We start from the raw sequence: 13,210 nt of genomic DNA on the forward strand, positions 1-13,210 counted from the left end.
TTGATACCATTAATACCAAATAACTGATACCCCGATACCCCATCTACTTAATAACAAGTTTTAAGTTTGCTTGATCACAAATCCTTACTATTTTAGCTTAGAATTCTCATAGATGCTATAGTATCAGACACTAAAGTATAACGGTATTATTGGAGCGAGCTTTATTTCCAGGGTTTGCTTATTATCTACTCTCTAATCTACCTGTACTAGTATTAGTACTTGGAAGTTGGCTTGAAAGGTGCAAAGTGGGAGGAAGAGGGGAGAAGGAAGAAGAAAAAGAAGAAGAAAAAGAAAAAGACAGATCTAGTTCGAGACAGGTTCACATTAATGGCTCAAGTTAGAAGCGTATCCGAATTAGGTAATATAATTATAATAGCTACTAATTTAGAAACAGGCAAATGAAAAACTGGGCTCGGCTAAATAGTAATAATATATAGGGGAAATGCAAGATTTTCATGTAAATAAAGCTCAATATAAACGGATTCAGTCACTCATCTTAAACTCATCTTCAGAATAGTTATTACCCTCCATATCTTCGTCCAAATCAGACTCTGCATTTGAGAAGAGGAATTCGAAGTTATCGGAGTTATCATTGGAAGCCTTCCCCTGAATGATATTAACAAAATGAACTCCATTTTTATTGAACTCAAAAAGAAGTCTAAAATACTCATTAATATCAACATTGAAACCTCTTTTTGAAGAGAGGCCAGAATCTTCAAGTATCTTAAATATAAAAACTTTAAAGGGCATATCCCCACAAGGATTCTTCTGGTTAATTGAAGACCAAACTTTATAGTTGTTTTCAAGAATATTTAAGGTACTGCTATTATTGAAATTAGCTCTGATTGTCTTCTTCTTACGAGAGAAACATATTCTCATAAGTCCATCCCATTCTCTAAAATTAACTGAAACTGGAATCTTTTTTGGCTCAAATTTAACTACCATCGAGTTAACTTTTGGAGGAGGATTAAAACTTCCTGGGGCAACTTTACAAACCCTAGTTACCTTGCTAAATAATTTTGTATTCACAGATAATCTGCAATAATGCTTGTCTCCAGGCTCGGCCAAAAGTCTTAGAGCAAATTCCTCTTGAAACATTAATACTGCACATCTATACTTGTTTTGTAATGAAAGTAACTTAAAGACAAATGGAGAGGAAATCTGATATGGAAGATTTGCAGTGCAAATATCAAAATCGCCTAATGAACTTCTTAAAGCGTCTCCCTCTCTAACCTCTAAATTATTAAATCCTGAATTAACTGATCTCTTCTTTACTTCAGCAACCATTCTAGGATCTATATCAAAGGCTACAACCTTTCTAGCTAGTGGTAATAATCTCATTGTTAGATTTCCGGTACCTGGTCCAATTTCTAAAACGGTATCAGTTGGTTTAATATCTGCTGCTGATATAATTTTATCTAAAATACCAGTATTCTTAAGAAGATGTTGACCTTTCTTCTTATCCAAAATAACATTCACAAAACTGGAACCTCCTCCTTTATTATGAACGGAATTGTGGGAATTCTGAGCCTGCTTCTGGATCCCAGAGCCGCTCTTAATCACTTTTCCTGATAATTCATTAATATTAAGTTTATTAGGCCTATTCTTAGTCAAATATTCCTTCCTTATAACTACCATATTTAATATAAAAAATAATATCAAGTAAAATTACTCTGCATATATACAAGAAGAAGTTGAGTCCGGATTTCAACACAGCTTCTAAAAAACCCAAAAATTCTTATTAATCCTTTAACACGATGAATCTCAAAATTTTAATCACAAATTAAATTATGCTATGAATTTCATTAATGGTCAAAAAAGGAAAGCCCGCCAAAACTCACTCTAATTTAAATTATAATTTATAGGTAACTATTAATTAATAAAAGGTAAATCAAAATAAAGGCAAGTCTTGTCTAAAGTAATATATTACATAATAATTAATATATAATTAAATATTATTTACTATAGTTAGAAAACCGGGGAAAAATTGCGAATTCATAGTCAATATTAACATTTGGAACTGGAAAAAGTGCTAGTAGGAGAAGATATAATTACAGTTAAGAGGTGAAACAGAACTAAATTTATTAGAATAATAACAATAGCAACAAAGAGGTTGATTAGAGTAATATTAAAGAAGTAAAATATGGGTGGACAAAGAATTAAAAAGGGAACTAGAGGAGATAGTGCAATGTTTATTACAAGAGCACAAGCTATAAAGCGTCTCCAAGTATCTTTGGCAGATTTTAGAAGACTTTGTATTTTGAAGGGAGTTTACCCAAGAGAACCTAAAAAAAAGTTGAGTGGATTGGATAAGACTTATTACCACTTGAAGGACATTATACATTTAAAACATGACCCAATATTATCCAGAGTAAGAGAATTGAAGATTCACTTGAGAAAATACAGAAAGGCAATGGGGCGTAATGATAAAACTAAGGCTCGTTCAATTAGAGAAAATAAGCCAATTATCACTTTACAACATATTGTTAAAGAGAGATATCCATGCTTTGTTGATGCTTTAAGAGATTTAGACGATGCACTTTCAACTTGTTCATTATTTGCATCACTAGGAGCTGATGAGAGTCATAGTATCCACTCTAATATGATCAAAAAGTCAACTTACTTGATAGATGAGTTCATGTACTTGATTTCAGAGCTCGGATTCTTAACAAAGTCTTTTATATCTATTAAAGGTTTTTATTTCCAAGCTAAGATTCTTGGTGAGACAATTACATGGCTTGTTCCGCATCAGTTTGCACAGAAAATTCCAGATGAAGTAGATTTTAAAGTTATGTCAACATTTTTGGAGTTTTACCATTCACTACTGAAGTTTGTTAACTTTAAGCTGTACCAACTTAATAATTTAACTTACCCTCCATCAATTAACACTCAGATTTTTGACAATGGAGGAAGGCTCCTTGCTCTTCATGCATATAATCTTTCCAAATTGAACTTTAACACTCCTTCAAATATTGAACAAAGGGTGGAAAAGAAGCGTATTTTTGAAGGACTTACATTCTTTATCTCTAGAGAAGTTCCACTTCTTCCTTTAGCTTTTGTAATCAGGAGCTTTGGAGGAAAAGTTGGATGGGAAAATCAATTCTCAAGCATTAAACAAGATGATGAGGGGATCACACACTATGTTATTGATAGACCAATTAATTTCCTTAAGAACTTTATAGATAAGCATCCAAATTGTGAATTCATCCAACCTCAATGGGTATTTGATTCAATGAACGAGTCAATTAGACTACCTACACGTCCTTATGGTCCTGGAAAAAAGTTACCACCCCATCTTTCTCCATTTGTTGATGATAATACCCAGGGTTATATTCCGACTCAAAGACAAGTTCTTGATGAAATTAAGGAGTCAAATAACTATAAACCTCAAGCCTACTTGTCTGGGGATGAGTCCACACAAATTGATGATCTTTCAGAACATGATTCGGATATTGAAGTTCAAAAAGCCAGGGAAGATGCTTACTTGGACTCTATAGAGAGAGAACAATCATTATTTACCTCGAATCTAACTAATTCACTTGAGACAGAGCTTAACGATTTATCTAATTGCACAACTTCCTCTGACTCAACTAATACACAAGATAAAGTAAATATTGCTAGAAAGCTCGCAAAGAAACGCAAAGAAGAAGAGCAGAGAGAACAACAAAAGACTCTACTTAAAAAGAAGCACAAGAGGCTTTTGCAGAGAATCGAATATTCCAAAAAGATTGTTTCAGACAAGGCAGAGAGATTGGAGTCTCGAAGAAGATTACTAAGTAAAAATAACTAATCCAGGTTATCAACTATTTTCTTATATTTGTTCAACAAAAAACATTAAAAAATCAAAAAACCCAGGTAATATCCTTTGCAAGATTTTATGGTGGTATTTTAACTTTTATACCTAGATATTTAAAAAAAAATGAACTTTATATACATCTTCATATTCATTTATTCTTTTTTTTCCTCGTATTTTTCGAATGCCTTCATATTTTCTGCATGCAAATTCTCTTTTAGATTTCCAGTCACTGAACAGATTAATTTACTAATGCGAATGAATATATTGGTAGCAATCAAGCTACACATAAAATGCTGTAGAATATTGGCTCAGAATTATGAAAATCAGTTACTATACGTAGTTAAAATTGTAAGTAGAAAATTTACTAACAGGAATATATTTGTGTAAAAATAAAACTAAATAATTAAGTAAAAATAATTTTAAAAAAACATAATTTGTTACTATTATTATTCTTCAGCATTAATTCTGAAAATATTATATAAAATAGTACTTGCATGCAAAAGTTTTGTCCTCATGGAAAATTCAATAAATTTTCCCGCCATGTAAATAGATCTTGTAAGTGGTATACTTTGAAAATAAGTGTAAAAAAAAAGGTGTGAAGAGGGGTAGAATTTCTGAAATTTTTAGATAGAAAAAAAAAGATTTGGGTTCTTTTTTTTTTTTTTAACTTGAAGAAAACGAGAAAGGAGTTCTGTGATTGTGGGAAAGCGGAATTGAACGAGGAACAGAAATATGGTAAATTACAAGACTAGTCCAATACTATCAGAGTGGAAAAAGACTCCTCAAGGCCCAGGAGCTAAAACTGAAAAGGAAGAGAAAGCCTTATCAAGCTTGAGACAACTCTTAGAGGTTCAGAACAAGGCAGCAGAAAACAAGCAAAATTTGGAGAGGCAAAAGGCAGCAAATGGCATCGTGAAAAAGCAATCAACTTCAGAAGCTGTATTTGATAAAATTAAGCACTTTGCTTCCTCAGCTTTTAAAAATAAGGAGTCATGTGTCATCTCTTCTGCTTCATCGCCAAATAAGCCGGGAAAGATTATTAAGACTCGTCTTCTTCTCAAAGGCCCATTAAATCCATATGAATTGGATTGGTGTACTGACGCATGCTTATTGCGTTATTTAAGGGGATATAACCTCAAAGTTATTAAATCATTTGAGGCATTGGCAAAAACTATCCACTTTAGACGCAAGTATGCGCCTCAATTTATTAATCCAAGAAGTATTAGTTCTGGAAACAATGTTGAAGGGTTGATCCGATATGGTCTTGACAAAGAAGGTCGTCCTTGTATATTTATGAGAGCCAAATACAGCGACTCCAATATTGATGTTTCTCTTGTATTGAATTCTCTTTTATATTCAATGGAGAGAGCATGCTTGTATATTGATCAAGTAACTGCTGGTGATAATAAAATTAACTTGATTGTTGATTTTACTGGTTATAAAAGCACCCAACAACCACCAGTTTCTTTGTCACTCAAATTTGCCAAGGCGATGGTTGACCATTACCCTGAGAGGCTACACAGAGCATTCATCATACAGCCTGGTTGGTTCTTTAAGGCTGTGTGGGGATTAATTAGTCCATGCATCCCAGGTAATACTGCAGAAAAGTTTGTCTTAATTGATCCTGAATCTGATGGACCAGAAAGCTTTGACGCACTTAAATCATACATTGAAGATAAGTATTTGGATAAGGAATGGGGAGGATCATGTGAGGATGTTTTTGACCCAAAAGAATACTGGGAAAAAGAAAATACAGAGTTTGATAAGTTTTGTGACTTTTGTCAAAAGAACTTTTATACGCCTGAACATCCTATTCCAGTTATTATTGATCCACATTCAAAAGCTCCAGTAAAAGTACCAGTAGGTGTTGATCCAACTGAGGTTCCACAGCTTGCCGTTGCATTGTTAGATGATGAGGATATTGATCCAAATGAACCGGTTGAGGATGGTGGTCATCAGCCTGGAGAGCCTTTCCGACCTTTAAGTCAACAACAGTCCGAGGAGATCGAGGAGAATAATGATTTTGATGTATTAGATGAGACAAATGTTCCACAGTAATAAAAAAAAGAGAAAAAGGTGTTAATGGAGTGAATGGATCATTAATGTTTAATAATATACTTTCTACTGAAACTATTTTTGACCTAATTATTAGATTAAAACAACTATTATGGTAATTCGCCAAGTTTTTTAAGATTTTTATTTTGGTTTTCAGATTTATTTTAATTATTACGTTAACTTAAAGTAAATTTTTTGATATTTTTCTTTAATGTTTATTTATTATTTATATATTATGTTATTCAAAACACAACTCACCAAGATAATTCATCACTTGTCTCTTTCTCTGGGGATAAAGACAATTAGAAAGAGAGTGTGAGATATTGGTAATAGTACAATATAATTATAAAGTGAAAGTAATTAATCTAGATCCAAAAATAAATTGTAACCTTGAATAGTAATATAATCTAGTTAAGACCTTAAAACCGATAGACCACCACTACATTAGTAATAAAAAGATTAATATATGTAAATATATGCATTAATAAATTTACTAAGGTGAAAGTAAGATAGAATAAAACAAAGATTGGAATTAAAAGGGATATAAAATAGTAAGTCGAATATTTAAGAAGCAGACTTCCAAATAAACGATCCATCTGGTCTGTCCTCTAAGGTAATATTCAACCTGGAGAGTTGCACATCTCTTACTTGATCACACTTAGAAAGTAGAGACATTGAAGATTTGTTCACTTCATCGATAAGATTTCCTACATTACCAAAATCATTGTTTGCAATCGCCTTCTTTTCTTTCCTGCATAATCCCATAAGTTTCTTAGATTCTTCTTTTGCAGAGCTTCTAAACTCTCCAATTATGTCCATAAATTCATTAGTGAGCTCTTCTACCTTGGAATTGTCATATTCGGAATTTGAGGTATCCTTGTAGTTGAGCTTTTCATTATCGTCTACACATAATCCAAGGATTGACAGGATCTTGTAAACATATGTGGCACATCGTCTTAAGATAGTCCCGACAATCTGGTCGTCTGACTTTGAGCTCATGTAACTGTTTGCAACAGTAACAAGAGATTGAAGGGCTTGAATAACCTCCGGAGTGTTGATATTATCCTTAAGAAACTCATCAATCTAAAAAAAAAATGTATGAAATGAATGTTTAACATGAAATTCATTTAGAAAGAGGAAAAGGCTTTAAGGGATTAACGAAACCCCTCTTCCTCTCCTATTCACTTTCTCGTAAAAACCCCCGCACTGCGAAGCCAAAACGTTCAAAAAAAGATTTCTGATTTAGTTAAAATGTTTGTGAAGATATTCTAAAATGTATTTCTACCTCTGAAAAAAAAATACATTCGTAAAAAAAATACCTACACAAAAGAATACACGTTTCAATGCATGCATGCACGCATTGAAACTTGTACTCTAATTAGTATAGCAAGCTCTTAGTGCCTAACAAAGCTATGAGTGGAAAAGCTTTAAGGAGTGGAATCTTGCATAACACCATATTAAGAGGAATTTGAACAGTTGGATTGCGTTACTTCGGTAGGAGCAAGGGGGGAATACGAATAGAACAGATTAGTAATTTAAACTTACCTTCTCATTAGAGGATTCGATTGCAAGTCGAAGTTTCTCTTCTTCGATGTCATGCTTGAGAGAGTTGTTTAAGTAGGATGTCCTGAGTCTTGCTTTAACATTAGCAAAGAAATTAACAAAAATTTTGTCAACAGCAATAGCCTCTTGTAATGAGGTTTCTGGTGAGTAATTCATAGGTGCATCCCATCTATGGAGAAGAAAGAGCATCCTAATGTGTCTAGGTGAGTTCCCCTTAAGGATCTCCTGAATAGTGGTGAAGTTTTTAAGACTCTTGGACATCTTGGATCCATGAATATGAAGGTGACCAGAGTGAAGAAAGTAGTTAACCCATTGAGTTTGATCATAGTGCGCTTCGCTTTGAGCAAGTTCATTATCATGGTGGGGGAACCTCAAGTCAATACCTCCACTGTGAATGTCAATCGGAAATCCAAGAGTATTTGAAGCCATTACAGAACACTCAATGTGCCATCCCGGTCTACCTTTCCCCCAGGGACTATCCCAACAAGGTTCCTCAGGCTTTGCTTTCTTCCAAAGAGCAAAATCCAATGGACTTTTCTTATCCTTAAGATGTTCTCCAAGTTCTCCTTCACCCTCCAAAACTCTATTAACGTCAGCAACACTCTTTGGTTCCATTCTTCCATATACGTGTTTTTCATCAGCTCGAAAAGCCTCTACATCAAAGTAAACGCTTCCGTCTGATTCATAAGCAAAACCTCTGGAAATAATAGTAGATATAAAGTCAATAATCTCAGGGATAAATTCAGACACCCTCGTAATAACATCCGGCATCTTGACATTTAAGGCCTTCATATCATTAAAGAACTCAATTTCAAATTCTCTGGCCAGGTCTAAAAAGTTTTCTCTTTTTTGCTCATTAGATCTCTTAATGATTTTATCATCAATATCCGTAATGTTCATTACCAAATAAACATCGTAACCAAAGTAGTCCTCTAATACCCTCCTAATCACATCAAAAGTTACATAATTCCTAGCATGGCCTAAATGAGCCGAGTCATATACCGTAGGGCCACATGCATACCAATTCACTCTTCTACCATTCACTGGTATGAATTCTGTCTTTCCTCCTGTCATACTATTGTTAAGCATTAATCCAGTTGAATACGAGCATCTCTTAGATGTAGAGCTTGCGTCTTCCGAGTCTACATTCGAGAAGCATCTTGTTGGAGGAATCCAATCTGCCATTCCTTCTGCCGTATTTAGACCCATTTCTAAATTCTCAAAAATTATTCGAGTGTTATTCTTGTCTCTAATTTACTTTTGGAAAATTATTTCGCATAAAAATGAATGAACGAACGTAATTAATTATACATCTTTGGCCTAGCTCACTTGGATAATTATTTCCGTGGCCTTGCTTGACCTATTATATCTTAATATTGTATTTATTTGCTTGAATTATTATCTATATTTTTATCTAATTGTCTACTTATATATATTTATAAGCTTTAATACATCAAATTGGCGTCTCAGAGTTTCCCGCCACCTGCAATAATATTAATAATAATATTGTGTATGTAAATTCTGGATTAATATTTGGATTAAGGGGAATGAGTGGGGGAAATCACGAAATGAAACTTTGAACTGGTTTAACTGATAGAGAAAAATTAAAAATTAAATGGGCAAAAATAAAATTGATTAATAAGGTTAAAAGGATAGGATAAGTAGATACTTTTTAAAGCTTAAATGCACTAATGTGTGTGTACATGATTTGTGTGAGGTATCAATGGAGGTAAAGTCTTCGGGTATCTTTGACAAGATTGTTATAAAATCGGAAATATCTTTCAAAAAAGCTTCCAAAGTTTGCGTTGCAGAGGGGTTTGCTAGATCTGGTGGGAGCTCCAATATAATTCTTCTCAAGATGTATAGAAAAGATATGGTTGTTAACCACGATCATATTTGGAATGAAAGAAATGTTTTGGAGCACATTAGAGATTGCCAAACAATGACAGAAGATGAGAAATTAGCCTTACCTTTAATGTAAGTTTTCTCTTTTTTTTTTTACAGGAAGAATATTCAAGCTTCTTAACGTTTTTTTCCTGAAAGAGACATATTTTTCATATAACCTATTTTCTAGAACCCTTTATTTCACTTTATTAGACACGATTCACTAGTTTTGGAAGAGAAAGATACAGGAATTAAGTACATTTGTATTGCTTTAAATTACATTCAGGGCCAAACTCTGGACAAGTATTTAAACGACTCGAGTTTAACCATCGATTTCTTGAAGAGAGTCTTCATTCAGGTATGTTAAATTAAGTATATTTCTGATAGTAACAGTAATAGCTGGTGAGGAAACAAAAAAGCCAATAAAAAAATATGAAAATTTTCAATTTGACAAATTTACAAATATTTCCCTAATAACTATATAATTAACTCAATAAACACTTTAGGTAGCAAAAATTATCGGCTCTTTACATAGAGAAGGCATAATGCATAGAGATATTAAATGTAGCAATATCATCATTGAGTCTGAAACAGAAAGGGTAATACTGATAGATATGAGTCTGGCATGTTTTGTTGATGTTGAAAAACAAAGGTTAACAGAATTTTGTGGGTCGTTTCACACAATGGCGCCAGAAATGATTTGCATGCAAGAACCAAATTACAGTATAGAATTTGACTGGTGGTCATTCGGAGTATTAATTTACGAGATGGTATTTGGGTACGTTAGAATAAGAGATTTCTTGTGTTTTTTTATTTTATTTTTTTAATAATTAAACTTGAATCGAAATTACATTTGCAAAAAAAAATAAATAAATATTAGTATACCTCCATATGGATATCATCCAGAAGAAAATAAGTACCTTCTTAAAAAAATTAATGAATCTCCTAAATCTCTTAGTTTTCCTGAGCCTGTAGTTTTTATGGGTGATATTATTTCAAATAAAAAAAACCAGGAAGATACGGAAAATTTGATTATGCAACTTTTAAATAGTGACGAATCCACCAGATTAGGTTCAAAAGGCGATTTTAAACAAGTAATAGAGCATCCGTGGTTTAATAGTTGCCATTTTCCAAAAGTTGAATGAAGAGAACTATTTTTTAGAAAAAATAGATCTTATCAAAAATGAAATATGACGTAGGAAACTGATTCTTTCTCTTTTATTTTCATAAAGCATAGTGACAAAATGCTTAATATCTAGCCAGTATCGTTTCATGAAGAATTTGACGTTAGATCCAAAAATCGTTTTTGAGATTTTGACAGCTTTTTGAAGATGTTTTATTTGAGTTTCGGGATCATTTGAAATAAGTCCGAGTAGAATTAAAACAGGAATATTATGTTCATCCTTAATGAGAATAACTTTATACATAATACTTAGCCAGTATTGAGCTTTTTCATAATTCTTGTAGGATATGTAGTCATGAACTAAGAATCCAATAAGCTTAGAAGCATCTAAACCAACAAGTTTTGGAGCCTTGGATATGTTAACTTGGTCATTTGGCAGAAAGCTTTTTACCAGAATATCCTCAATAACCGAAATCCTTTCTTCTAAAGTTAAACCCTGAAGCATGCAGATGTACCTTCTAGATATCAAAGAACATCTTTTATTGAGCTTTTTTGAGATTTTGTTAATTTCAGTAATTTTGGAAATGTCTTCATCAGGTGTGAATCCTCCTTCTTTCTGGCATAATTTACATCTACAGAAGAAATTAAGCTCACTATTCCTCACCCAAAGTGGATCTTGAATGTATTCATTTTCTATATAGCATATAGATAAAGGCTCTTTAATTTTTATTGGTCTTAAAGCTTTAAATACAGCAACAGTTCCAACATAGAACCTGGCAACATTTGGACTACATGAGTGATCGAAGAATGAAGATTTAAAGTATAGAGAGTTTATTGAGAATATTTCTGACCAGTAAAATGGATTTTTCCAAAGTTCAGGCAAGATGTTAACCGACATTTGATTATATTTTACAACTAAATATATTCTAAGTGCTTCTTTGAATTTTATTTTATTTGCCAATTCTGTGTTAGCTTCAAAGTAGTCGCTGATTTCTTTCACAGGTATTTTGTAATTCTCTGACTCTTGTCGAATCCTTTTAATATCAGCTTGTGTACGTGGAAATAACATCTTTAAACTTTTCAACAATTTACTGTCATTCATGCATTTTTGAATCAACTTTTTCCAAAGAATTAATGAATAGTCCTTACGATGATTTCCAATTTTGGGCGTTACCCAACATAATGGTTTTTCCGCCAACAAAAGTTCACCTTTTGAAATATTTTCAAATGCAATCCAAGCATTAGATTCATGATTACTGCACAAAACAATTTTTGGAGAAACATAATTACCGGCACACTTAGTGGAAAGACGGCTTTCAAAGCCATATAATGCCTTATTAAGCTCATTTCTTGTGTAGGATTTTTGTGTATCTTTGAATAATATTTGCAATTCGGATGATAACCAATCATCATCATCTAAAATTTGATGCATTTCGACTGAAAACACTTACTATTAAATAAAATACGGCTTTTAGCTTAATCAAACAGTTAATAAACAAACTCCCACGCAAAAATAGCACTTTTCTTTGCCTTTTCCGTTATCTCTCTAAATTCAAAATTGTCGCAACCTAATAAAAAATAACTTAAATAATTTTTTTGGCGGGAGCTCGTGTGTTCATAATTTTAACAAGAAAATAAATCAGCCGAGCAAGTAATTGGGAAAAGAGAGAGGGGACAAACAAGAGAGGGCAAAGATAACTTTTCGGTGGAATTCTTAGAGTTATATATGTACGTTATATATTTTCAACAGTTTAGTCTTAGTATTTTCTATTAATTGAACAGTTGATTGTGCCGGAGAATTTATAACGACGCAAGTAGGCAAGAAATATAAATTGAAGCTATAATAAATTTTTTAACTAGTAGTAAGGCTAGTTTAACTTTTTTCCTCTTTTTAAGACTTTATTTACTGGGAAATTAGAAAATATGTCGGCCATTGGAATGTCTAATGACTTGCTAAAGTTTTTTCAAGCAAGGCCACCATTACCACATATTCCATATCCAAAAAGAAGACCGCATAAGCCTTACCAGGGTCTTGCAGACCTATTAAATGAGAATCCAGATTTGTTTGACAAGGTTAATCCGCCACCTCCTGAGCCATATATAGATACAAAAATGCGTAAAGAAAAGCAAAAATTGCAAAGGATTCAAAATTATAAACATGAGATGCAAAGAAAGATTGAGTCATTTAATCCAAGAGAAGAAAATTTAAATTCTAAAACGGGGGATCCTTACAATACATTGTTTATAGCAAGGCTAAATTATGATACTACAGAGAGGACTTTAAGGAGAGAGCTGGAAGTTTATGGTAATTTATTAAATTTACACATTGTTAAAGATTTCCAAGGTGAATCAAGAGGATATGCATTTGCAGAATTTGAAAATGAAGATTCTTTGAAAGAAGCATATAAGTCGTTCAATAGAAAGAATATCGATGGATGGAAGGTATTAGTTGATGTTGAGAGAGGTAGAACAGTTGAGAATTGGCTACCAAAAAGACTTGGTGGTGGTTTGGGAATAGTAAGAGGACAAGAAAAGCGAACATCAAAAAGATCTTCTAGCGGCATTAATAGTACTCATCACTATGGTTCTAAACAGAGTATCAATAATTATGGGAATTCCGGGGGCGGACAGACATATAGACAAAGAGAACATACAAGTTTTAGAAGTTACGGCTATAAGGGTCAAAATGACAGGAATAGCACTGTAGGTGATTATCATTCTTCCAGGAATTATGGAAACTTTGGAAACAAAAAGTTTAAATACTCAAGATAAAGAAGTTTAATTCGCTA

At 32.9% G+C, this 13,210-nt stretch overlaps 7 protein-coding genes across 7 annotated transcripts; 4 read left to right on the forward strand and 3 right to left on the reverse strand.

Moving 5' to 3' along the window:
* Nucleotides 1-483: 483 nt before the first annotated feature.
* On the reverse strand, nucleotides 484-1,638 carry ELE39_002564 (dimethyladenosine transferase; the record flags this gene model as incomplete). Its single annotated transcript, XM_067345414.1, has 1 exon — nucleotides 484-1,638. The coding sequence occupies one exon, from the start codon at nucleotides 1,636-1,638 to the stop codon at nucleotides 484-486; it is 1,155 nt and encodes a 384-aa protein (XP_067202182.1).
* A 505-nt stretch (nucleotides 1,639-2,143) lies between these two features.
* Nucleotides 2,144-3,790, forward strand: ELE39_002575 (pescadillo containing BRCT domain; the record flags this gene model as incomplete). The annotated part of the gene is made up of 1 exon (XM_067345425.1): nucleotides 2,144-3,790. One exon carries the CDS (start codon nucleotides 2,144-2,146, stop codon nucleotides 3,788-3,790), a length of 1,647 nt encoding a protein of 548 aa, XP_067202193.1.
* Nucleotides 3,791-4,528: 738 nt separating this feature from the next.
* On the forward strand, nucleotides 4,529-5,854 carry ELE39_002586 (CRAL TRIO domain-containing; the record flags this gene model as incomplete). Its single annotated transcript, XM_067345436.1, has 1 exon — nucleotides 4,529-5,854. The coding sequence occupies one exon, from the start codon at nucleotides 4,529-4,531 to the stop codon at nucleotides 5,852-5,854; it is 1,326 nt and encodes a 441-aa protein (XP_067202204.1).
* A 561-nt stretch (nucleotides 5,855-6,415) lies between these two features.
* On the reverse strand, nucleotides 6,416-8,623 carry ELE39_002597 (cysteinyl-tRNA synthetase; the record flags this gene model as incomplete). Its single annotated transcript, XM_067345447.1, has 2 exons — nucleotides 6,416-6,934; nucleotides 7,397-8,623. 2 exons carry the CDS (start codon nucleotides 8,621-8,623, stop codon nucleotides 6,416-6,418), a joined length of 1,746 nt encoding a protein of 581 aa, XP_067202215.1.
* Nucleotides 8,624-9,137: 514 nt separating this feature from the next.
* ELE39_002333 (kinase domain-containing) lies at nucleotides 9,138-10,443 on the forward strand (the record flags this gene model as incomplete). Its single annotated transcript, XM_067345183.1, has 5 exons — nucleotides 9,138-9,391; nucleotides 9,512-9,656; nucleotides 9,805-9,968; nucleotides 10,023-10,076; nucleotides 10,179-10,443. The coding sequence occupies 5 exons, from the start codon at nucleotides 9,138-9,140 to the stop codon at nucleotides 10,441-10,443; spliced, it is 882 nt and encodes a 293-aa protein (XP_067201951.1).
* Nucleotides 10,444-10,449: 6 nt separating this feature from the next.
* On the reverse strand, nucleotides 10,450-11,853 carry ELE39_002344 (SET domain containing; the record flags this gene model as incomplete). The annotated part of the gene is made up of 1 exon (XM_067345194.1): nucleotides 10,450-11,853. One exon carries the CDS (start codon nucleotides 11,851-11,853, stop codon nucleotides 10,450-10,452), a length of 1,404 nt encoding a protein of 467 aa, XP_067201962.1.
* Nucleotides 11,854-12,344: 491 nt separating this feature from the next.
* On the forward strand, nucleotides 12,345-13,193 carry ELE39_002355 (U1 snrp RRM domain containing; the record flags this gene model as incomplete). The annotated part of the gene is made up of 1 exon (XM_067345205.1): nucleotides 12,345-13,193. The coding sequence occupies one exon, from the start codon at nucleotides 12,345-12,347 to the stop codon at nucleotides 13,191-13,193; it is 849 nt and encodes a 282-aa protein (XP_067201973.1).
* Between the last annotated feature and the right edge of the window lie 17 nt (nucleotides 13,194-13,210).

The sequence above is a fragment of the Cryptosporidium sp. chipmunk genotype I genome, assembly GCF_004936735.1.
Source record: "Cryptosporidium sp. chipmunk genotype I strain 37763 chromosome Unknown contig_26, whole genome shotgun sequence".
In the NCBI taxonomy this organism is placed as follows: domain Eukaryota; phylum Apicomplexa; class Conoidasida; order Eucoccidiorida; family Cryptosporidiidae; genus Cryptosporidium; species Cryptosporidium sp. chipmunk genotype I.